This window comes from Abramis brama, assembly GCF_963993115.1.
Source record: "Abramis brama genome assembly, chromosome: 16".
Lineage (NCBI taxonomy): Eukaryota > Metazoa > Chordata > Actinopteri > Cypriniformes > Leuciscidae > Abramis > Abramis brama.
The window spans coordinates 31,923,992-31,938,933 of record NC_139978.1 but is presented as its reverse complement, the minus strand read 5'-3'; the positions used below and the strand labels follow the sequence as shown (position 1 = coordinate 31,938,933).

The 14,942-nt window shown below is 38.4% G+C and overlaps 2 protein-coding genes across 4 annotated transcripts in view; both read left to right on the top strand.

Moving 5' to 3' along the window:
- Window positions 1-9,079, top strand: part of otud5a (OTU deubiquitinase 5a) — a 30,085-nt gene extending 21,006 nt beyond the window's left edge. For 2 of the 3 annotated variants that reach the window (XM_084138607.1, XM_084138606.1), the window contains exons 3-9: window positions 1,654-1,718; window positions 1,800-1,956; window positions 2,413-2,561; window positions 5,577-5,762; window positions 6,379-6,586; window positions 7,681-7,797; window positions 8,516-9,079. In XM_084138607.1, coding sequence (XP_083994733.1) covers window positions 1,654-1,718; window positions 1,800-1,956; window positions 2,413-2,561; window positions 5,577-5,762; window positions 6,379-6,586; window positions 7,681-7,797; window positions 8,516-8,637 — 1,004 coding nt within the window. In that variant the 3' untranslated portion in view covers window positions 8,638-9,079. The remainder of the gene's footprint in view (window positions 1-1,653; window positions 1,719-1,799; window positions 1,957-2,412; window positions 2,562-5,576; window positions 5,763-6,378; window positions 6,587-7,680; window positions 7,798-8,515) is intronic. The other variant, XM_084138608.1, reaches the window with a different exon arrangement.
- A 1,687-nt stretch (window positions 9,080-10,766) lies between these two features.
- Window positions 10,767-14,289, top strand: pim2 (Pim-2 proto-oncogene, serine/threonine kinase). The gene is made up of 7 exons (XM_084086920.1): window positions 10,767-11,013; window positions 11,238-11,338; window positions 11,435-11,485; window positions 11,981-12,201; window positions 12,284-12,453; window positions 12,540-12,716; window positions 12,903-14,289. Exons 1-7 carry the CDS (start codon window positions 10,950-10,952, stop codon window positions 13,049-13,051), a joined length of 933 nt encoding a protein of 310 aa, XP_083943046.1. The 5' UTR covers window positions 10,767-10,949; the 3' UTR covers window positions 13,052-14,289.
- Window positions 14,290-14,942: the final 653 nt, after the last annotated feature.

Below are 14,942 nucleotides of genomic sequence, written 5' to 3'. Positions count from 1 at the left end.
AAAGCTGTTTGTTATTCAAATTTGGGGTGAAATCAGGAAAAAGGCGAAGGCAGGTGTTGATCATCACACATGAGTCAGAATAATGCAAAGGAGCCGAGGGGAATCCCTGATTCTCCCCCGCAGCACCCACTGACGACAAGTCTAGTTATCCACTGCATTGTGCTGTAATGAATGGAAAGGGCAAGACATATGGAAATACCAACAACAGACCAAATGGGGAACCAAAAACAGACCGAATCTCCAGCTGCTGTTCTCCTGTGTGTGAGCTAAAATCTTCCAAATGACAGCTTCAAGTGTTAAGATCCTGGTTTTAACAAATGAACTTGTGTCTTAAAGGCTCACTTCACCTATTTAGAAAAGTAAAAGCATTCATTGATCTAAATGGAGATTTTTACTTGACAAAAGTTGGCTTCAGAACTAAATTGTAGTGTTGCACCAACCACATTGAGCTTTAAATTAACACACGTCCAGCTGTAAGCATTCATAAATGGAGGTTCCACTTTTCCCAAACAAACCTTGGGAGTGACATCTATAGCTAGCTCATAAAAGCAACATGGACCTGCCAGAAACTGCTACTATTGTTCGTTTCGGGAACAGAACGACCGGTTCTTTCAGATCAAATTAATATCCTAAGAAGCACAGAGCGTTCACTCATTGCTGGATGTGCCAATTGCAGTAATGAACTGGTCTTTAATCAAACTTTATGAGAGCTTTTGCTGTGGGATATTCGTTTCTGCACCAAAGACTTCCTCTTCCTTAAACACCCTATTTCATTTGATCAGATATGGTTTACTGGGCCTCTTCTGAGAACTAAAAAAGTGCAAGTGTCTTAAAATAAAGCACCTGTATTGGTATATTGGTCTGAACTGTCATTTGAAGCTTGTTTTTTTTAAGCAAAGCGAATGCAACTTCCTTAGTCTGTTCAGAAGTGTCACAACAGAAGTAGGCCGATGCTGCGAAAGAGGAAATTGACTAAGAGATTCTGAGAATCTTTGCGGCAAGTGGTCATGTGACTAGCCGGAATGAGCTTTGAGGCTGAAGCTCATTTGCATATCGCTGCTTTTGCAAGGAAAAGGTGTCGGCCTCTGAGTGGAGCTCATACGCCCGTTTGTTTACATCTGTTCCTTATTTGGGCCCCTGGTCTTGCTTTGAGTCACTCACTGGCACTTAAATGAGTATGATAAAGCCCGCCAAAAGTGGCGCTTGCAGAACGAGCCATGCAGCTTTTGCATGCATGCATGCATTACAGAATTTGCCTACAATCAAACCCCTCAAGGTTCCTCAGTGGTTGCTTGCTCCCTATAATTTTGTTAGGTGTTAAAAGAAAAACGATTTAGAAAATTCAAACTACCATAATAACTAACATGAACAGTATTTTGTTTTGCAGCTTACCCTGTCCTCCTGTCTTGTTTTTGTTGTGCAATTGTTATTTTTATGATCTAAAATTAAAGAGAAAAATGAACTGTGTACTGTGTATTGCTACATAACATAATTCAGTTATAACTTTTTATTTTGCAGAGACACTACAATAAATGTAAGAAAATGTAAGAAAATGCAATAAAATATGAAATGCTCTTAACTGCTGTAAAATTATTGCATGCAGAGACTTATTGTTAATTTGCACATAACCGTGGTATCATCCTCTTTATACAGCTGATCAGGTTTACGGAGACCAGGATATGCACGAAGTCGTCCGCAAACATTGCATGGATTACTTGGTATGTGATGTTCTTTCTTTGGGATCATCAGAGTGTACAAAACCTGATTATGTTATAATTTCTGTATGATTTTACTTGCAGATGAAAAATGCGGATTACTTTTCAAACTATGTGACAGAGGACTTCACTACATACATCAACAGAAAGAGGAAGAACAACTGTCACGGGAACCATATTGAGATGCAGGCTATGGCGGAGATGTACAATCGGCCAGTGGAAGTTTATCAATACGGCACAGGTCAGCACAGGGTCCAATTTGCATTATGGTGTCCATAAAATGTGATTATGCACATTTAACTACATTGTAAAAAATTATATGATCAATAAGTTATGACAACATGTTTTAACATTGCTTTAACTCATCCCAAGTTTTGAAAAAAAGTTATAGATTCAACAAATTTTTTAAAAACAGTTCAATGGAATTTAAGCTGAAATGACTTAAACATCCAAGTTGATTGTACTTAATTTAAGGCAGCAACTTTTTTTTTTTACAGTGTCCACTATGCAAGTACACTAGTGAATAGCGATTTTGTTAATATGAAAATTATTTTGTGGATGTATTGTAAGGAATTACATGTACATGCAATATGTTTAACAGACACTGTAGTGATGCATTTTGCTCGTATAGTGATGCAGTTGACCTGTATGTCTTGTTCTCGATGTTTCTAAATGTTATTTTGATGGCCTCTTTTAGAACCAATCAACACGTTCCATGGCATCCATCAAAATAATGACGAGCCAATCAGAGTTAGTTACCATCGGAACATTCACTACAACTCAGTTGTGAATCCCAATAAAGCCACGATTGGAGTTGGGCTTGGACTTCCTGCCTTCAAACCAGGGGTGGGTACCTGCAGCTGCCACTAAAGTCAACATGAAATGCCATTCGCAACCTATTTACTTCCATAATATGTTATGATAATGAGTGAAGCAGGATATTCAATGAGAAATAATGTTGAGTGGGTCAAGCTTATATATTGGGGTTGGACAATGAAACTGAGACACCTAAAACACTTGGTTTTAAACCACTATGATTTATTAGTCTGGTGTAGGGTGAAGTTACTTCTTACTGTGAAGTTCTTCACAGTGGCCAGAGGGATTTTGAGCCATTTCTCTTCCAGAACAGTGGCCAGGTCACTATGTGATGCTGGTGGAGGAAAACATTTTCTGACTGAACACCCCAAAGTGGCTCAATAATATTCAGATCTGGTGACTGTGCAGGCCACGGGAGATGTTCAGCTTCACTTTCATGTTCATAATACCATTCTGTCACCAGTCCTGCTGTGTGTATTGGTGCATTATCATGCTGATGCACGGCACCAGCTTCAAGGTACAATGTTTGAACCATTGGGTGCACATGGTCCTCCAGAATGGTTCGGTAGTCTTTGGCAGTGACGCCCATCAAGCACAGTCGGGAATGCCATGATATTGCAGCCCAAACCATCACAGATCCACCCCTGTGCTTCACTCTGGGCAGCAACAGTCCAGATGTTACGCCTCTTTGGGGTTTCTCCACACCGCAACTGTGAAAAGACAGTGAAAGTGGACTCATCAGAGAACAATACATGTTTCACATTGTCCACAACCCATGATTTCCTCTTCTGGCACCATTGAAATTGACATTTGGCATTGGCACGAGTGACCAAAGGTTTAGCTATACCATAAATATTGACTGTGGAACTCTAATGTTATTTTATTTGGACCAGACTACTTTTTTTTTTTAATGTCCAACTCATTTGAACTATATTACATAAGAGATTCACAATACTTTTTGTAACATAAAGTAATCCGTTAGCGAGGACATTTTTTTAAGTCTCATTTAAGTGAGAATAGCTGGTGATTGTGTATTTTCAGTGTGAGATATGTGGTTGACCCCTCTGAGTTTGACACTGTGGTGTCACTATTGTCTATGTGTATTCCTTCACGTACACCTCCATCTGCCTGTGCAAGAACGGCCATTTTTCACACAATTATAATAAAAAATTTCACGTAATATATTTTTTAATTAAACAGCCTGCAGCGGTGGCCTGTATGTTCTACTCAGGAGTGTGTAACAAAGTCTTTGTGGGTTTGTGAATTGGGAAGTCCATCGTCTCGTCAGAGTGTTCCTCCTGTTCACTCATGCAGTTCCGTCAGCTGATCCACAGTCTGAATTTGGAGACGGTCGTCATCAAAGAAAAAAAAAGACAACAAAGTGTGACCTGCAGTGTCCTGTTTTCCCTGATTGCTCTGGGTGGAGAGGGAAACATTCCACACGTTGGTGGTTTTCGGGGGAGACCCATTAACAGCACACTGTTTTGTTTACGTGCCACATGCCTTGTGATAATTTAAGCCGAGCAGAACAAAGACAGATCATACCTTCCTATCAAAATTAGAGCTTTCGTGTGTGTGTGTGTGTGTGTGTGTGTGTGTGTGTACATGTTTTTCTATCCCGGTGGGCACACAGACTCATGGGGACTTGTGTCACTGTGGGGACCTAAATTGAGGTCCCCATGGGTAAACAAGCTTATAAATCATACAGAATGAGTTTTTTTGGTAATGTAAAAATGCAGAAAGTGATGGGTAGGTTTAGGGGTCTGGTATGCACAGCCCTGTTTTTTGACATTGTTACGAGTCCAAGTGCTGGATTCATGAACATCTTCTTTAGAAATTTTGTTAGAATGTAAGTGTGATTATTAATACCCTCTGCATCGCTTTAATGCACTGTGTGTTAAATAGTTATTTTTAAAGAGCCTGTCTTAAGATGGAGCAGTCAGTTACATTTATTCATGCTCTATATATCTATCTGTCTGTCTATCTGTCTGTCTATCTGTCTGTCTGTCTATCTATCTATCTATCTATCTATCTATCTATCTATCTGTCTGTCTATCTGTCTGTCTGTCTGTCTGTCTGTCTGTCTGTCTGTCTGTCTGTCTGTCTGTCTGTCTGTCTGTCTGTCTGTATATCTGTCTGTCTGTCTGTCTGTCCTTCCAATTTTTAACTCTTTTGACTTGCATTTGTATAAAAAGAGATAGACCGCAGAGTGATATAAGAGACAAAAATATTTGACTACTCAGTGCCGTGACTGACCAATCAGAATCAAGTATTCTGGGGAGTTTTATAATGAAGTTCTTTATGAGATCCACGCTTAGAAAGTGTCTTAAAAAAGACGTATTGCTCGATTTGCATTTAGCTTAACAATGTTTTTCCTCTTCCCACAAATCGACTCCTCTTCAGCGTGCTCCAACAGAAGCATTCTGACCTGTGTCACCTGGGGGCAACGCTGTGGTATTTAGCCCATCTGTCTGTCAAATCGCAATAATGCTTGCACACCATTTTTGTCGAACTGGCTTGACAGAAATTCAGCACTCGCCATTTGGTTTTTAATGTTGAAATAGTTATTTTTAAAGAGCCTGTCAAGATGGAGTGGTCTGTTACATTTATTTGCTCACCATGTTTCTTGCGTTCTTTCTAGAGTGAACGTGTGCTGTGTATGGATGCTCTCATATCTATCCATCCATCCAATTTCTAAACCGTTTTTGACTTTTTATGAAAAGATGGACTGTGGAGTGATATAATAGACAGACTGTGACTGACCAATCAGAATCGAGATTTTTGTAAAAGTATACTGTTTCTGGTTGCTGTCAAATGCAGCTAATCCAGTCAGAATGAAAAATCAAAAACCCTTTTTATGAGATGAGGATCATCATCAGTGTCTGTCTTTAAAAAAAAAAGATGTATTGCCTAATTTGCATTTTAGCTTGTTTTTCCTCCTCCCACAAATCAGCTCCTGTTCAGGAGACATTTTCACCTGTCACCCGAGGGGCAACACTGTGGCCTTTAACCGCTTCTCTGTGTCTCTCTCTTGTTTCTATGCAGTTTGCAGACCAGTCACTCATGAAGAATGCAATTAAAACCTCAGAGGAATCTTGGATTGAGCAACAGATGCTGGAGGACAAGAAGAGGGCCACCGATTGGGAAGCCACCAATGAGGCTATAGAAGAGCAAGTGGCCAGAGAATCGTACTTACAGTGGCTTCGAGACCAGGAGAAACAGGCGCGACAGGTGTGGGACCTGCCCGTTTTAATACTAATCCTACTAACTACCTAACATCATGTCTCATTCAATCAGAACCAGAAGTTACATTCCTAATAGAATGACTGTCGGTAGGAATCAGGTATTTGACGTGTGATAATTACAAAAACCTTTGGCGTCATAAACTAATCGCTGTTTTTAACGCTGATCGCACTGGAATTACGCACACGTAAGCTGTGATGACTGCTACATTGGTGAAGGTACACAAAGCCTTGGACTATCGGTTTCGCAAAGACGTGCAATCTATGTGGTTTGCGTTTTCACACTTAAACCAGCTGTGAACAAGACCCTTCTTCACAGAAACAATAGGCTTTCTTATAAATCATCTTTTGAACTGACTGACAGCGGTCAATCAGAGAGAAATTGTTGAAGATGTGCTTCTGAATTGAATATTGTCATATCATCTAAGCAAACAAAGATAAAATATTTTACACAAACCTTACATAATCCTACTTTCCATAAATGTACTTAGTAAGAACGTTTACTGTTTTGAATGACAAGCTATAAAGTCTTCACAATCACATACCAATTAGCCTGTTGACTTTTGATTTGTGAATAAACGTGTTTACTTTTGTAACTCCCTCAGCCTCGTAAGGCCAGCGCTACGTGCAGCTCCGCCACGGCTGCGGCCTCCAGTGGTTTGGAAGAATGGAATGCCCGGTCTCCACGGCAACGCAGCTCCGCCCCCTCTCCGGAGATTCCTGATCCTTCGCATTCGGACACACCCGCTAAGCCCCCCTCCCCGGCCGGAGCGGCCCTCGCACTATCCAAACCCCCGTCACCCTGTGCACCAGGTCTGTTATCAGTGTTTTGCAATAAGGACGGTGTCATTAAAACTAACAGTATGATGCATTTCCTTCAGCAAGCCAATTTATGGGGTAAATGGTACACGAGGTTCACGGATGATTAAACTGATTATAAGGGTGAATCTCTGGAAACCTTTCTAGAACATGTCTGGGTCGTATTTCACACCAAAATCTAGAGGAATTCAATAAGAAATTATATTTTGCTCAAAGAAAGCCTGTTTGTAAAATTTTAATTCTCATTACCGTAATGTACACTAGCATTCCAAAAGTTTGGGGTTAATTTATTTTTTTTAGAAAGAAGTCTCTTAATGCTCACCAAGACTGCATTTATTTGATCAAAAATGCAGTAATATAATGTGAAATATTTTTACATTTTAAAATAACTGTTTTCTATTTTAAAATATTTTAAAATGTAATTTATTCCTGTGATGAAAAGCTGAATTTTCAGCATCATTACTCCAGTCTTCAGTGTCACATGATCCTTCAGAAATCATTCTAATATGATGATTTGATGCTCAAGAATCTTTGATGCATAGGACGTTCAAAAGAATAGCATTTATTTGAAATAGAAATCTTTAGTAAGATTATAAATATCTCTCTTGTCACTTTTGATCTATTTATTGCATCCTTGTTTAATAAAAGTTTTTTTTTTAACTTACTGCCCCCAAATTGTTGCATATAAACAAAAAAAATGCAATATTTATGTAAAAAAACAGTTATCAAAAAACATTATTGCAATTATTGTGGTACTGTATAACAATAATGCAAATATAATGAGAATTATCATTAAGAATAATGGTAACTAAAGCATCCAGATGCATTACAGTGATTCAAATGTGCGCCTAAATTTGCTTAATTTTAATGAAAATAAGTTCACCATGCAAAAAAAAAAAAACCCCAAAAAACGTTTTTTTTTTTTTTTTTAATGCAAAATATTTGTTTTTGTAGGTTAAAATGTTACATGTCTTTTTGTGAAATTCACTCAAAACCACTTTGCAGGGGAAGCCACATAGATAGAAACTAAATCTCTATACTTTAGTCTTTCAAAATAAAGATTTCCTGCGTTCCGTCTCGCCGTTCAGGTCCCAGTAACCAGGCTTGCGTTGGACCAGACAGACCCAGCTCGTCTTCTCTGGTGTCTCTGTATCCAGCACTGGGCTATCGGGCCATTATGCAAGAGATGTCCCCTACTGCTTTTGGTGAGGAAGTGGAATCATGCTTGCCAATTCGTCTAGCTGTCCCGCCTGATTCAGTATGAAAGAATCCTGGGCTCAGGAATGCCATGTTAATCACCGCGCTCGCTCGCCTTCCTCATGCGTCTCACACAGCTTGAATCTGTGATATGATCCATGTGATTCAGCCTCGAAATGCACCCAGGACTCATGCAGAAAGCAGCGTGTACAGTTTTATTATGTGCCGTTAAATACACTTGATTGTAGTGGAGTATCGGCACACCCCAGCTACTGTTGACAGCGGCATTGTTTCGGCTAAGAACTTAAGAAGGTGCAAATAGGGAGTGAATGTTTTTCACAAATTGAACTCTTGTAATGGATCAGTCTAAAAAGTCTGGCCACACCTACTCATTCTATTTTGCACATTTGAGAATAATAGTATAAGCATTAAAACAATAAAAGGCATTTTTTTAGGAAGTTCCAATGTATGTTGGACACTTGTTGCCTGCTTTTCTTTCACTATAACGTCAAATTTATCTATCAAAAAATTTAATAATTTTATATTTGTAAAGAAATGCACATGTAGACTCCATGTGTATTTATGTTCAAAACTAATTTCAAGCATTGGCTTTTAATACGAAATTCAGTCATATGTGTTAAATGTTTGGACTTGTATATGTATATAATATGTTTTTATCTATGTGACCAAACCGTGATTTGTTTTGTTGCTCTTGTTTTGCAATAGGACTAACAGACTGGGAAGACGATGAGATATTGGCGTCCGTCTTGGCCGTGTCACAACAGGAATACCTCGATAGCATGAAGAAAAACGCCATGCATAGAGAACCTTCTCCAGATAGCAGTTGATAAAGGAGGGTGAAGGCACAATCTGCAACCGAAGCAGGAGGCAGACACATGGGGATCAAACCAATCACATTCTCTCCATCATCATGCAGTTCACACTGTCCTTCCTTTCCTTCACCCATCCATTCATCCATCCATCAGTCCATCACCGGCCTCAGCCATCCAGCAGTAATGGCTCATTGTTGTGATACTCGCCTAACCACTCCTTTTCTTTCTTACGCCATCATCATCATCATCATCATCGGACTTCTTTAGGTGCATGTGAAAATAAACATGACTGATATCATTATTGAATACATGGGGAAATAAAAAGTTATTGAAAAAAAAGTCATACTTTATCCTCTTAATAATTGATTAATATAATCTTGTTTTATTTTCTTGTTTGGGATGAAAATGCTCCTTTTTTTTTTTTTCTTGGAATAAAAAAACTTTCTGAAGAAATGTACTTCTTTGTTGGCGTCGTTTTTGTGACATATCACTAACAACATTTGATCGTTTTTGGACACACTTGACTGAATTTGTTTCTCATTAACTTAATTGCCTGAAGCACCTTGCAAAACTAATTTCAGCATTTAAGGTTGAACTTTTTGATCTAACACACACCAGTTGGAACATGAAGAAGCCGACAAGTGTCCATCATAAGTGTGAACTATTTCCATTCTGTGCACCTTATGATGTTGGTTGAGAGAATGACAGAGCACAAAATTGCACAATTTTCCTGTGTTGAGTTCACCGAGTTCATGTGTCAGTTCTGATAGGCTGCATCAGTACATCACTAAAATGTTTCGATTTTTTTGTCTTAGATTCATTGTCGTTTTTGATGACAACTATCATTCTCAAATGTGGAAAATAGTTTTATTAAAGAATGAGGTGTGTGAATATTTGACTGGTAGTGTATGTGGAAGGGTCTTTGATGCATGCAACTTTAATGCATTGCTGAAATCTACCAGTCAAGTGTCTCAAAAGGATTGCAAGGACATTAAAGTCTGGTAAGTCAGGTCTGCATAAAGTATTGGCAAACACTATCATTTATCTATTAAAAGTTCTGTATTTTTTTTGCATGTCATCATCATGGAGGTGAAACCACATCAGATTTTGTAAATAGCTAATGTGGGACTGCCCCACATGCACAGAGCAAGCTGGAGAATGAGTCATAATAGCCTTCAAACCAAAGATCATCTCTGTTTATATGTGCTGATGTGCACAATGTTTTTCGTAAATGATTGTAATTTCAACTACATTATGTAGTATTTACATTTTGACGATTTTTTGATTACTACTAAGTAATTCAATAGTGACTATGTTTTTCAATGCTATTGCTATTCATTAATTACAAGTGCTTATTACTTTGATACAAGTTACTGTCCAAATGGGGATTCAATTCTAATGTTACTGTTAAAAAACAGAATTAGGATATTTTTGGGGATATTTAATTTTATTTTATCAATCAATAAATTCCACTAGAAACAAACCTTGTATTATTTTTATTTAATACTGTGAAGCTGCTTTGATACAATATGTATTGTGAAAAGCGCTATACAAATAAACAAGAAAAAAAAAAATATTTTCTCATTTTGTGTGCAGATCTATTCACTTCCAAAATGAATGCATACGAATTGTATACCAGTTTTTTTTCTGGTAACTATTCGTTTAGTACTAGTAGCATTTATTAATTACTAGTATCTATTCCAGGTTTATTTGTACCTATTTGTGAGAAACTCAATTGTCATTAATCTCTACTAACTAATAAAGTTTTTAAAATGAAATTTCTTTTTAAAGAAAATATAAATATATATCAATTTAGAATAGTCGTCATGTTTGTTATATGAATTTCATTAAAAATGCTACTAGAAACAGTTGCATTAGTGCATGGATGATTTAAAAATGTACGCGTTAAAAAAAACTCAAATGTATTCCTGTCATCGCGCGCGCGCGCGCGCTTTCTCCGGTACGTTAGGCAAACGGGAGGTGGCGATTCTTAGAATTTTTAACCACCGCTCATTAATATTGCTTTATTTAAAAGTTTCAGCGCTGTGATTGGCTGTCAGTTCAAAACACTCGAGCGTGTTGGCCGCGTGAGAGTAGGCGTGTTTACACATGTAAACTTAAAACATCAACAAACTGAGATTATTCACAGTCCGTGCGAGCGTTTGAAGGAGAGCTCACATATACGCTCACTGAAATTTGAACTGAATTGAAAACAGACAGTGACCAATCATAACAGACTAACATGGATATGCACTTCTGAAGCGGCTGACGGTGATAGCTGAAGATATCATTTGGGTTTTTTATTTTTATTCTTATAAAAACTGAAAATGTTGGATACACGTATTGTTGACCTGCGTTTGGATCAGCTGGAAGAAGTGAAAGAGAAAAATGGTGAGTTCATTATAATACCGAACAACAAAAATATACAGATTTTACTTGAATGGCAATGTTTGAATTTGTTCTAACACATTGTTTTAAAGTACTAAACAATTAATTAAATAAAAAACGCTTTTTCAATTTCAATGTGATCTTAATCCAGATGCATAATTTAGAATAAACGCCATTCATTATTCCTGGTTATGTTGTTTCTTGAACATTATTGTGTTTATTTTCAGTTAAAGAGCACTTTGAGAAGCAGTATAAGATGGGAACCCTTCTGGGAAGCGGCGGGTTCGGTTCTGTGTTCTCCGGACAGCGCATTTCTGACGGGCAACAGGTAAAAATGATAGAAAAAAATAAAATATATAAAAATGTAAATTATTTCCCCCCTCATAAATGTAGTATTCTAAATGACTTATGTTATGATTTTTAGGTCGCTATTAAACAAATATCCCGTGACAGAATTCAACAGTGGGCAAAACTGGTGAGTAATCTTTCATATAAGTGCAATTTTTTTTTCCAATTATTTCCCTTACAAGTATTTATTTTTATTTTTTATTTTCAAAAATACCTGCTTGAATAGCCTACGTACCAACGAAGTAAAAGAAATATGATTAACAGCGCCCTCTGCTGTTTATTATTATTATTAAAAATTTTACCGGAACAGAATCGTCTTAATACAGAAAGTGACGTAGGCGTGACGATTCGGAACAACCTAAAACGGGAAACTAAGTGGGCTTTCCCTAATGTGTCAGAACCAGTTTCATAGACCTAATCAACAAGATAAATTTGGTTTCAAAACAACAAGTACATTTATAGGCCCACAAATGTGACATGAACTTGTACTTCCCCTTATAAATAACATTTAGGGAGTTTACACCTGCAGTAGGGAATTTTATCAGGGAAAATATAACTGTGTATTAAAATCATTTTCAGAATTTAAACTCAATAATGATCATTGTCTTTTTGACTCCCACAGCCTGGGGAAGCAAACGCGGTCCCCATGGAGGTCGCTCTCCTCCTGTGTCTGGGTGGAGGGTCGGGGTCGGTACCCGGTCACCGCGGCGTCATCCGGATGCTCGACTGGTTTGAGATGCCGGGTCAGGGGTATCTCATTGTGTTTGAAAAACCCCAACACTGCCAGGACCTGTTTGACTTCATCACTGAACGTGGGGCCCTGGAGGAGCCCATTGCACAGAGGTGCGAAAAAGGAGACAGTCTTATATTTTGACAATGAGTTCTAACAGTAAACTCCAATACTGATGAGAATTGTCTTTTTCAGGTTCCTCAAACAGGTCATTGAAGCCCTCCAGTTCTGCCACTCCAAAGGAATTGTCCATCGGGACATCAAAGACGAGAACATCCTTATTGACACCCGCACCGGTGACATCAAAATCATCGACTTTGGTTCTGGCGCTCTACTGAAGGACTCCATTTACACTGACTTTGAAGGTAAGGCAGCTTTGGGGTGGTTAATGCGTATTTATGAATATAACATGAATGTGGATCAGGTACGAATGACCCCTCTGTCTGTTTAGGTACCAGAGTCTACAGCCCTCCAGAGTGGATCATCCACCAGCGTTACAGCGCTCTTCCGCTCACTGTGTGGTCACTGGGCGTACTTCTGTTTGACATGGTGTGTGGAGACATTCCCTTTGAGCGGGACAGCGACATTGTACAAGCCACTCCGAGTTTCACTAAACGCATCTCCAAAGGTGAGCCCTCAAACGAAATGAAATGGGAGTCATCAACCCTGTCTACTTTCTTAAAGGGGTAGTACGCCCAAAAATGAAAATTCAGTTCCCATTCATTGACCTCCATTGCATTTTTGTCCATACAATGGGAAAGTGTGCCGATAAACTATGTCAGGTTTATTCAACCTTTATTCTGTTTCATTTCAGAATGCCAGTCTCTGATTCGCTGGTGCCTCTCGTACAGGCCGGAGGACCGGCCGAGTTTGGAGCAGATTTTGCTGCACCCTTGGATGATGGAGACCTCTGAGGACATGGGAGATTTGCAAGCGGAAAGCAATATTAAGCCAAGCCTTTGAATCCTGAAGGACTTTTCTCACACACAGTTTTGTTTTACACTGGACTTACTGAACTCTACTTGCTGGCTTCTGGACACTTCCTTATTTATTTTTTGTTTGGCTGCCTTCAACGCTGGTTTTTGTTTCATATGGACTTGGGTTCTGTGCTTCTCGAAGCTCTGGATTGATGCAGTTTTACTTTATGAGTGAATTTTTCCCACGACTACAGCCATCACAGCTCAATGCAACAGCGGGAAACGTTACTTCTCTTATTTATTGCTGATTATTTATTTTTTTCAGCCACGTACTAATTTATTTGTGCGCTCTGTGGTTCATGAAGTTTCAGAAGCAGCAAACTGTGTTCGTTTTGTTTGTCTGTTCGTGTTGTTTTAAGTTCAAACTGACTTAAATGACAGTGGGTGGACTTGCAGTCGCTTATTAGACTGCGATGATACCTGGTTTTACAGGTTTTTGCTGTACAGTGATATTCTCTCCCTGTTCTAAGGGGTTTCAAAAAGACTGGATCTGCTTTCCAGTCTTTTGATGGGAGGCCTGCCGTAACACACACTCTCAAAGAAGGTGCGACAGAAGAGAAGAGGAACATTCCTGTGGATCCTGTTTACTCTAAATTAACCAATTCACTAGGTGGATTCCGCAGAGCCATCAGCCAGGTGGCTTTTGGTTTCTGTCGGGATTGTTTGTGAAATACCTGGTCTGTAACTTAAAGAATGTCGTCAGGAACGTGCTCAGATATGTGTCATTTTGTTGAAAGTTCCCAAAGGTTTGACTAATGTCATGAGGGCTTCAACCACTAACCCACTAGTGATGTTTACTAAAAAGGGCCAAGTGAGTTTTTCCTAATTGTTTGATTTCATTATAACACACCAAAGAGATCTGCCTTAGTGTTTTATGTGAGGTAAACAGATACATTTGATGTGACCAAAGTTTGGGTCCAAAACAGCATTGCTGTGTTCAAATCAAATTCTTTGATTTGAGACTTTGAAATTGAATGTATGTGAATTGGACCTCTCCTAACATAATGTGTAATGCATTTGTGTAAACACTGGGGTATTTTTTGATACAGTCAATTTTATGAAAAACAAAATCCTTGCCATTTTTGCTTGGGTTGGCACAACAACTTTGCTGTAAATACTTGTGTATTGAAATATTTGTGTACTGTGGCTGCTGTCACATGATGTTTAATTTATGAGATTGTATAAATAAAAAATATAGAGGTGAAATATCTATATTTAAAGAAACATCTGTCTTGTCTTTTATATTGTTTTGCTCAAGCAAATTAATTAAAAGAAATTGAAAGAGGAACTGCTGCCAATTTAGTGGTTAGATCTAAATAGTGATCATTGTTTTCTGTTCATACTTCAAATTGAGGAGATATTTGAACAGGTATCTCCAGTCAAACCATTCAGGTCACTAGTGTTTAATGAGTTAAACTTATCTTTTGACTCTCAATGGATCTTTATTTAGGAAAATGTATATTTAAATTATCTATAGTAGTAGGCTACAGTATAGTACATTTAATTATGATGTCTATGCGGAATCTATTAGGTGCTGCTGCCCCCTACCGGTCCCTGTGGTGCAATACAAATCTGTCTTCTTTACTGCACCCACTTGACTGTACTTTCCCCCCTCCAGTTTACATGTACTAATGTATTAGTAGGATTAGTTCAGCTAAATAGAAATTAAGCCATTGTGGATGGCTATGAAAGTCTCAGATTGGGATAATGGAAAAGGGAAAATAAATGCTCATGGGAAAAAGTGTAAAAAAAAATAAATAAATTCCCACGGACAGTTACGGGAAGTGATTTTGTGGGACGTCAGTCATAACAACCTCATCTGTGCTGTTTCACCAAAGTCTTTTAAGGCTAGCAGCTAAAGTATTTGGTTTAATTGA

Coding starts and splice junctions, on each gene's coding strand:
- pim2 (XM_084086920.1), top strand. CDS start 10,950: ATGTTGGATACACGTATTGTTGACCTGCGTTTGGATCAGCTGGAAGAA. Junction 12,454..12,539: donor CATTTACACTGACTTTGAAG/GTAAGGCAGCTT, acceptor CTGTCTGTTTAG/GTACCAGAGTCTACAGCCCT. Junction 12,717..12,902: donor CACTAAACGCATCTCCAAAG/GTGAGCCCTCAA, acceptor GTTTCATTTCAG/AATGCCAGTCTCTGATTCGC.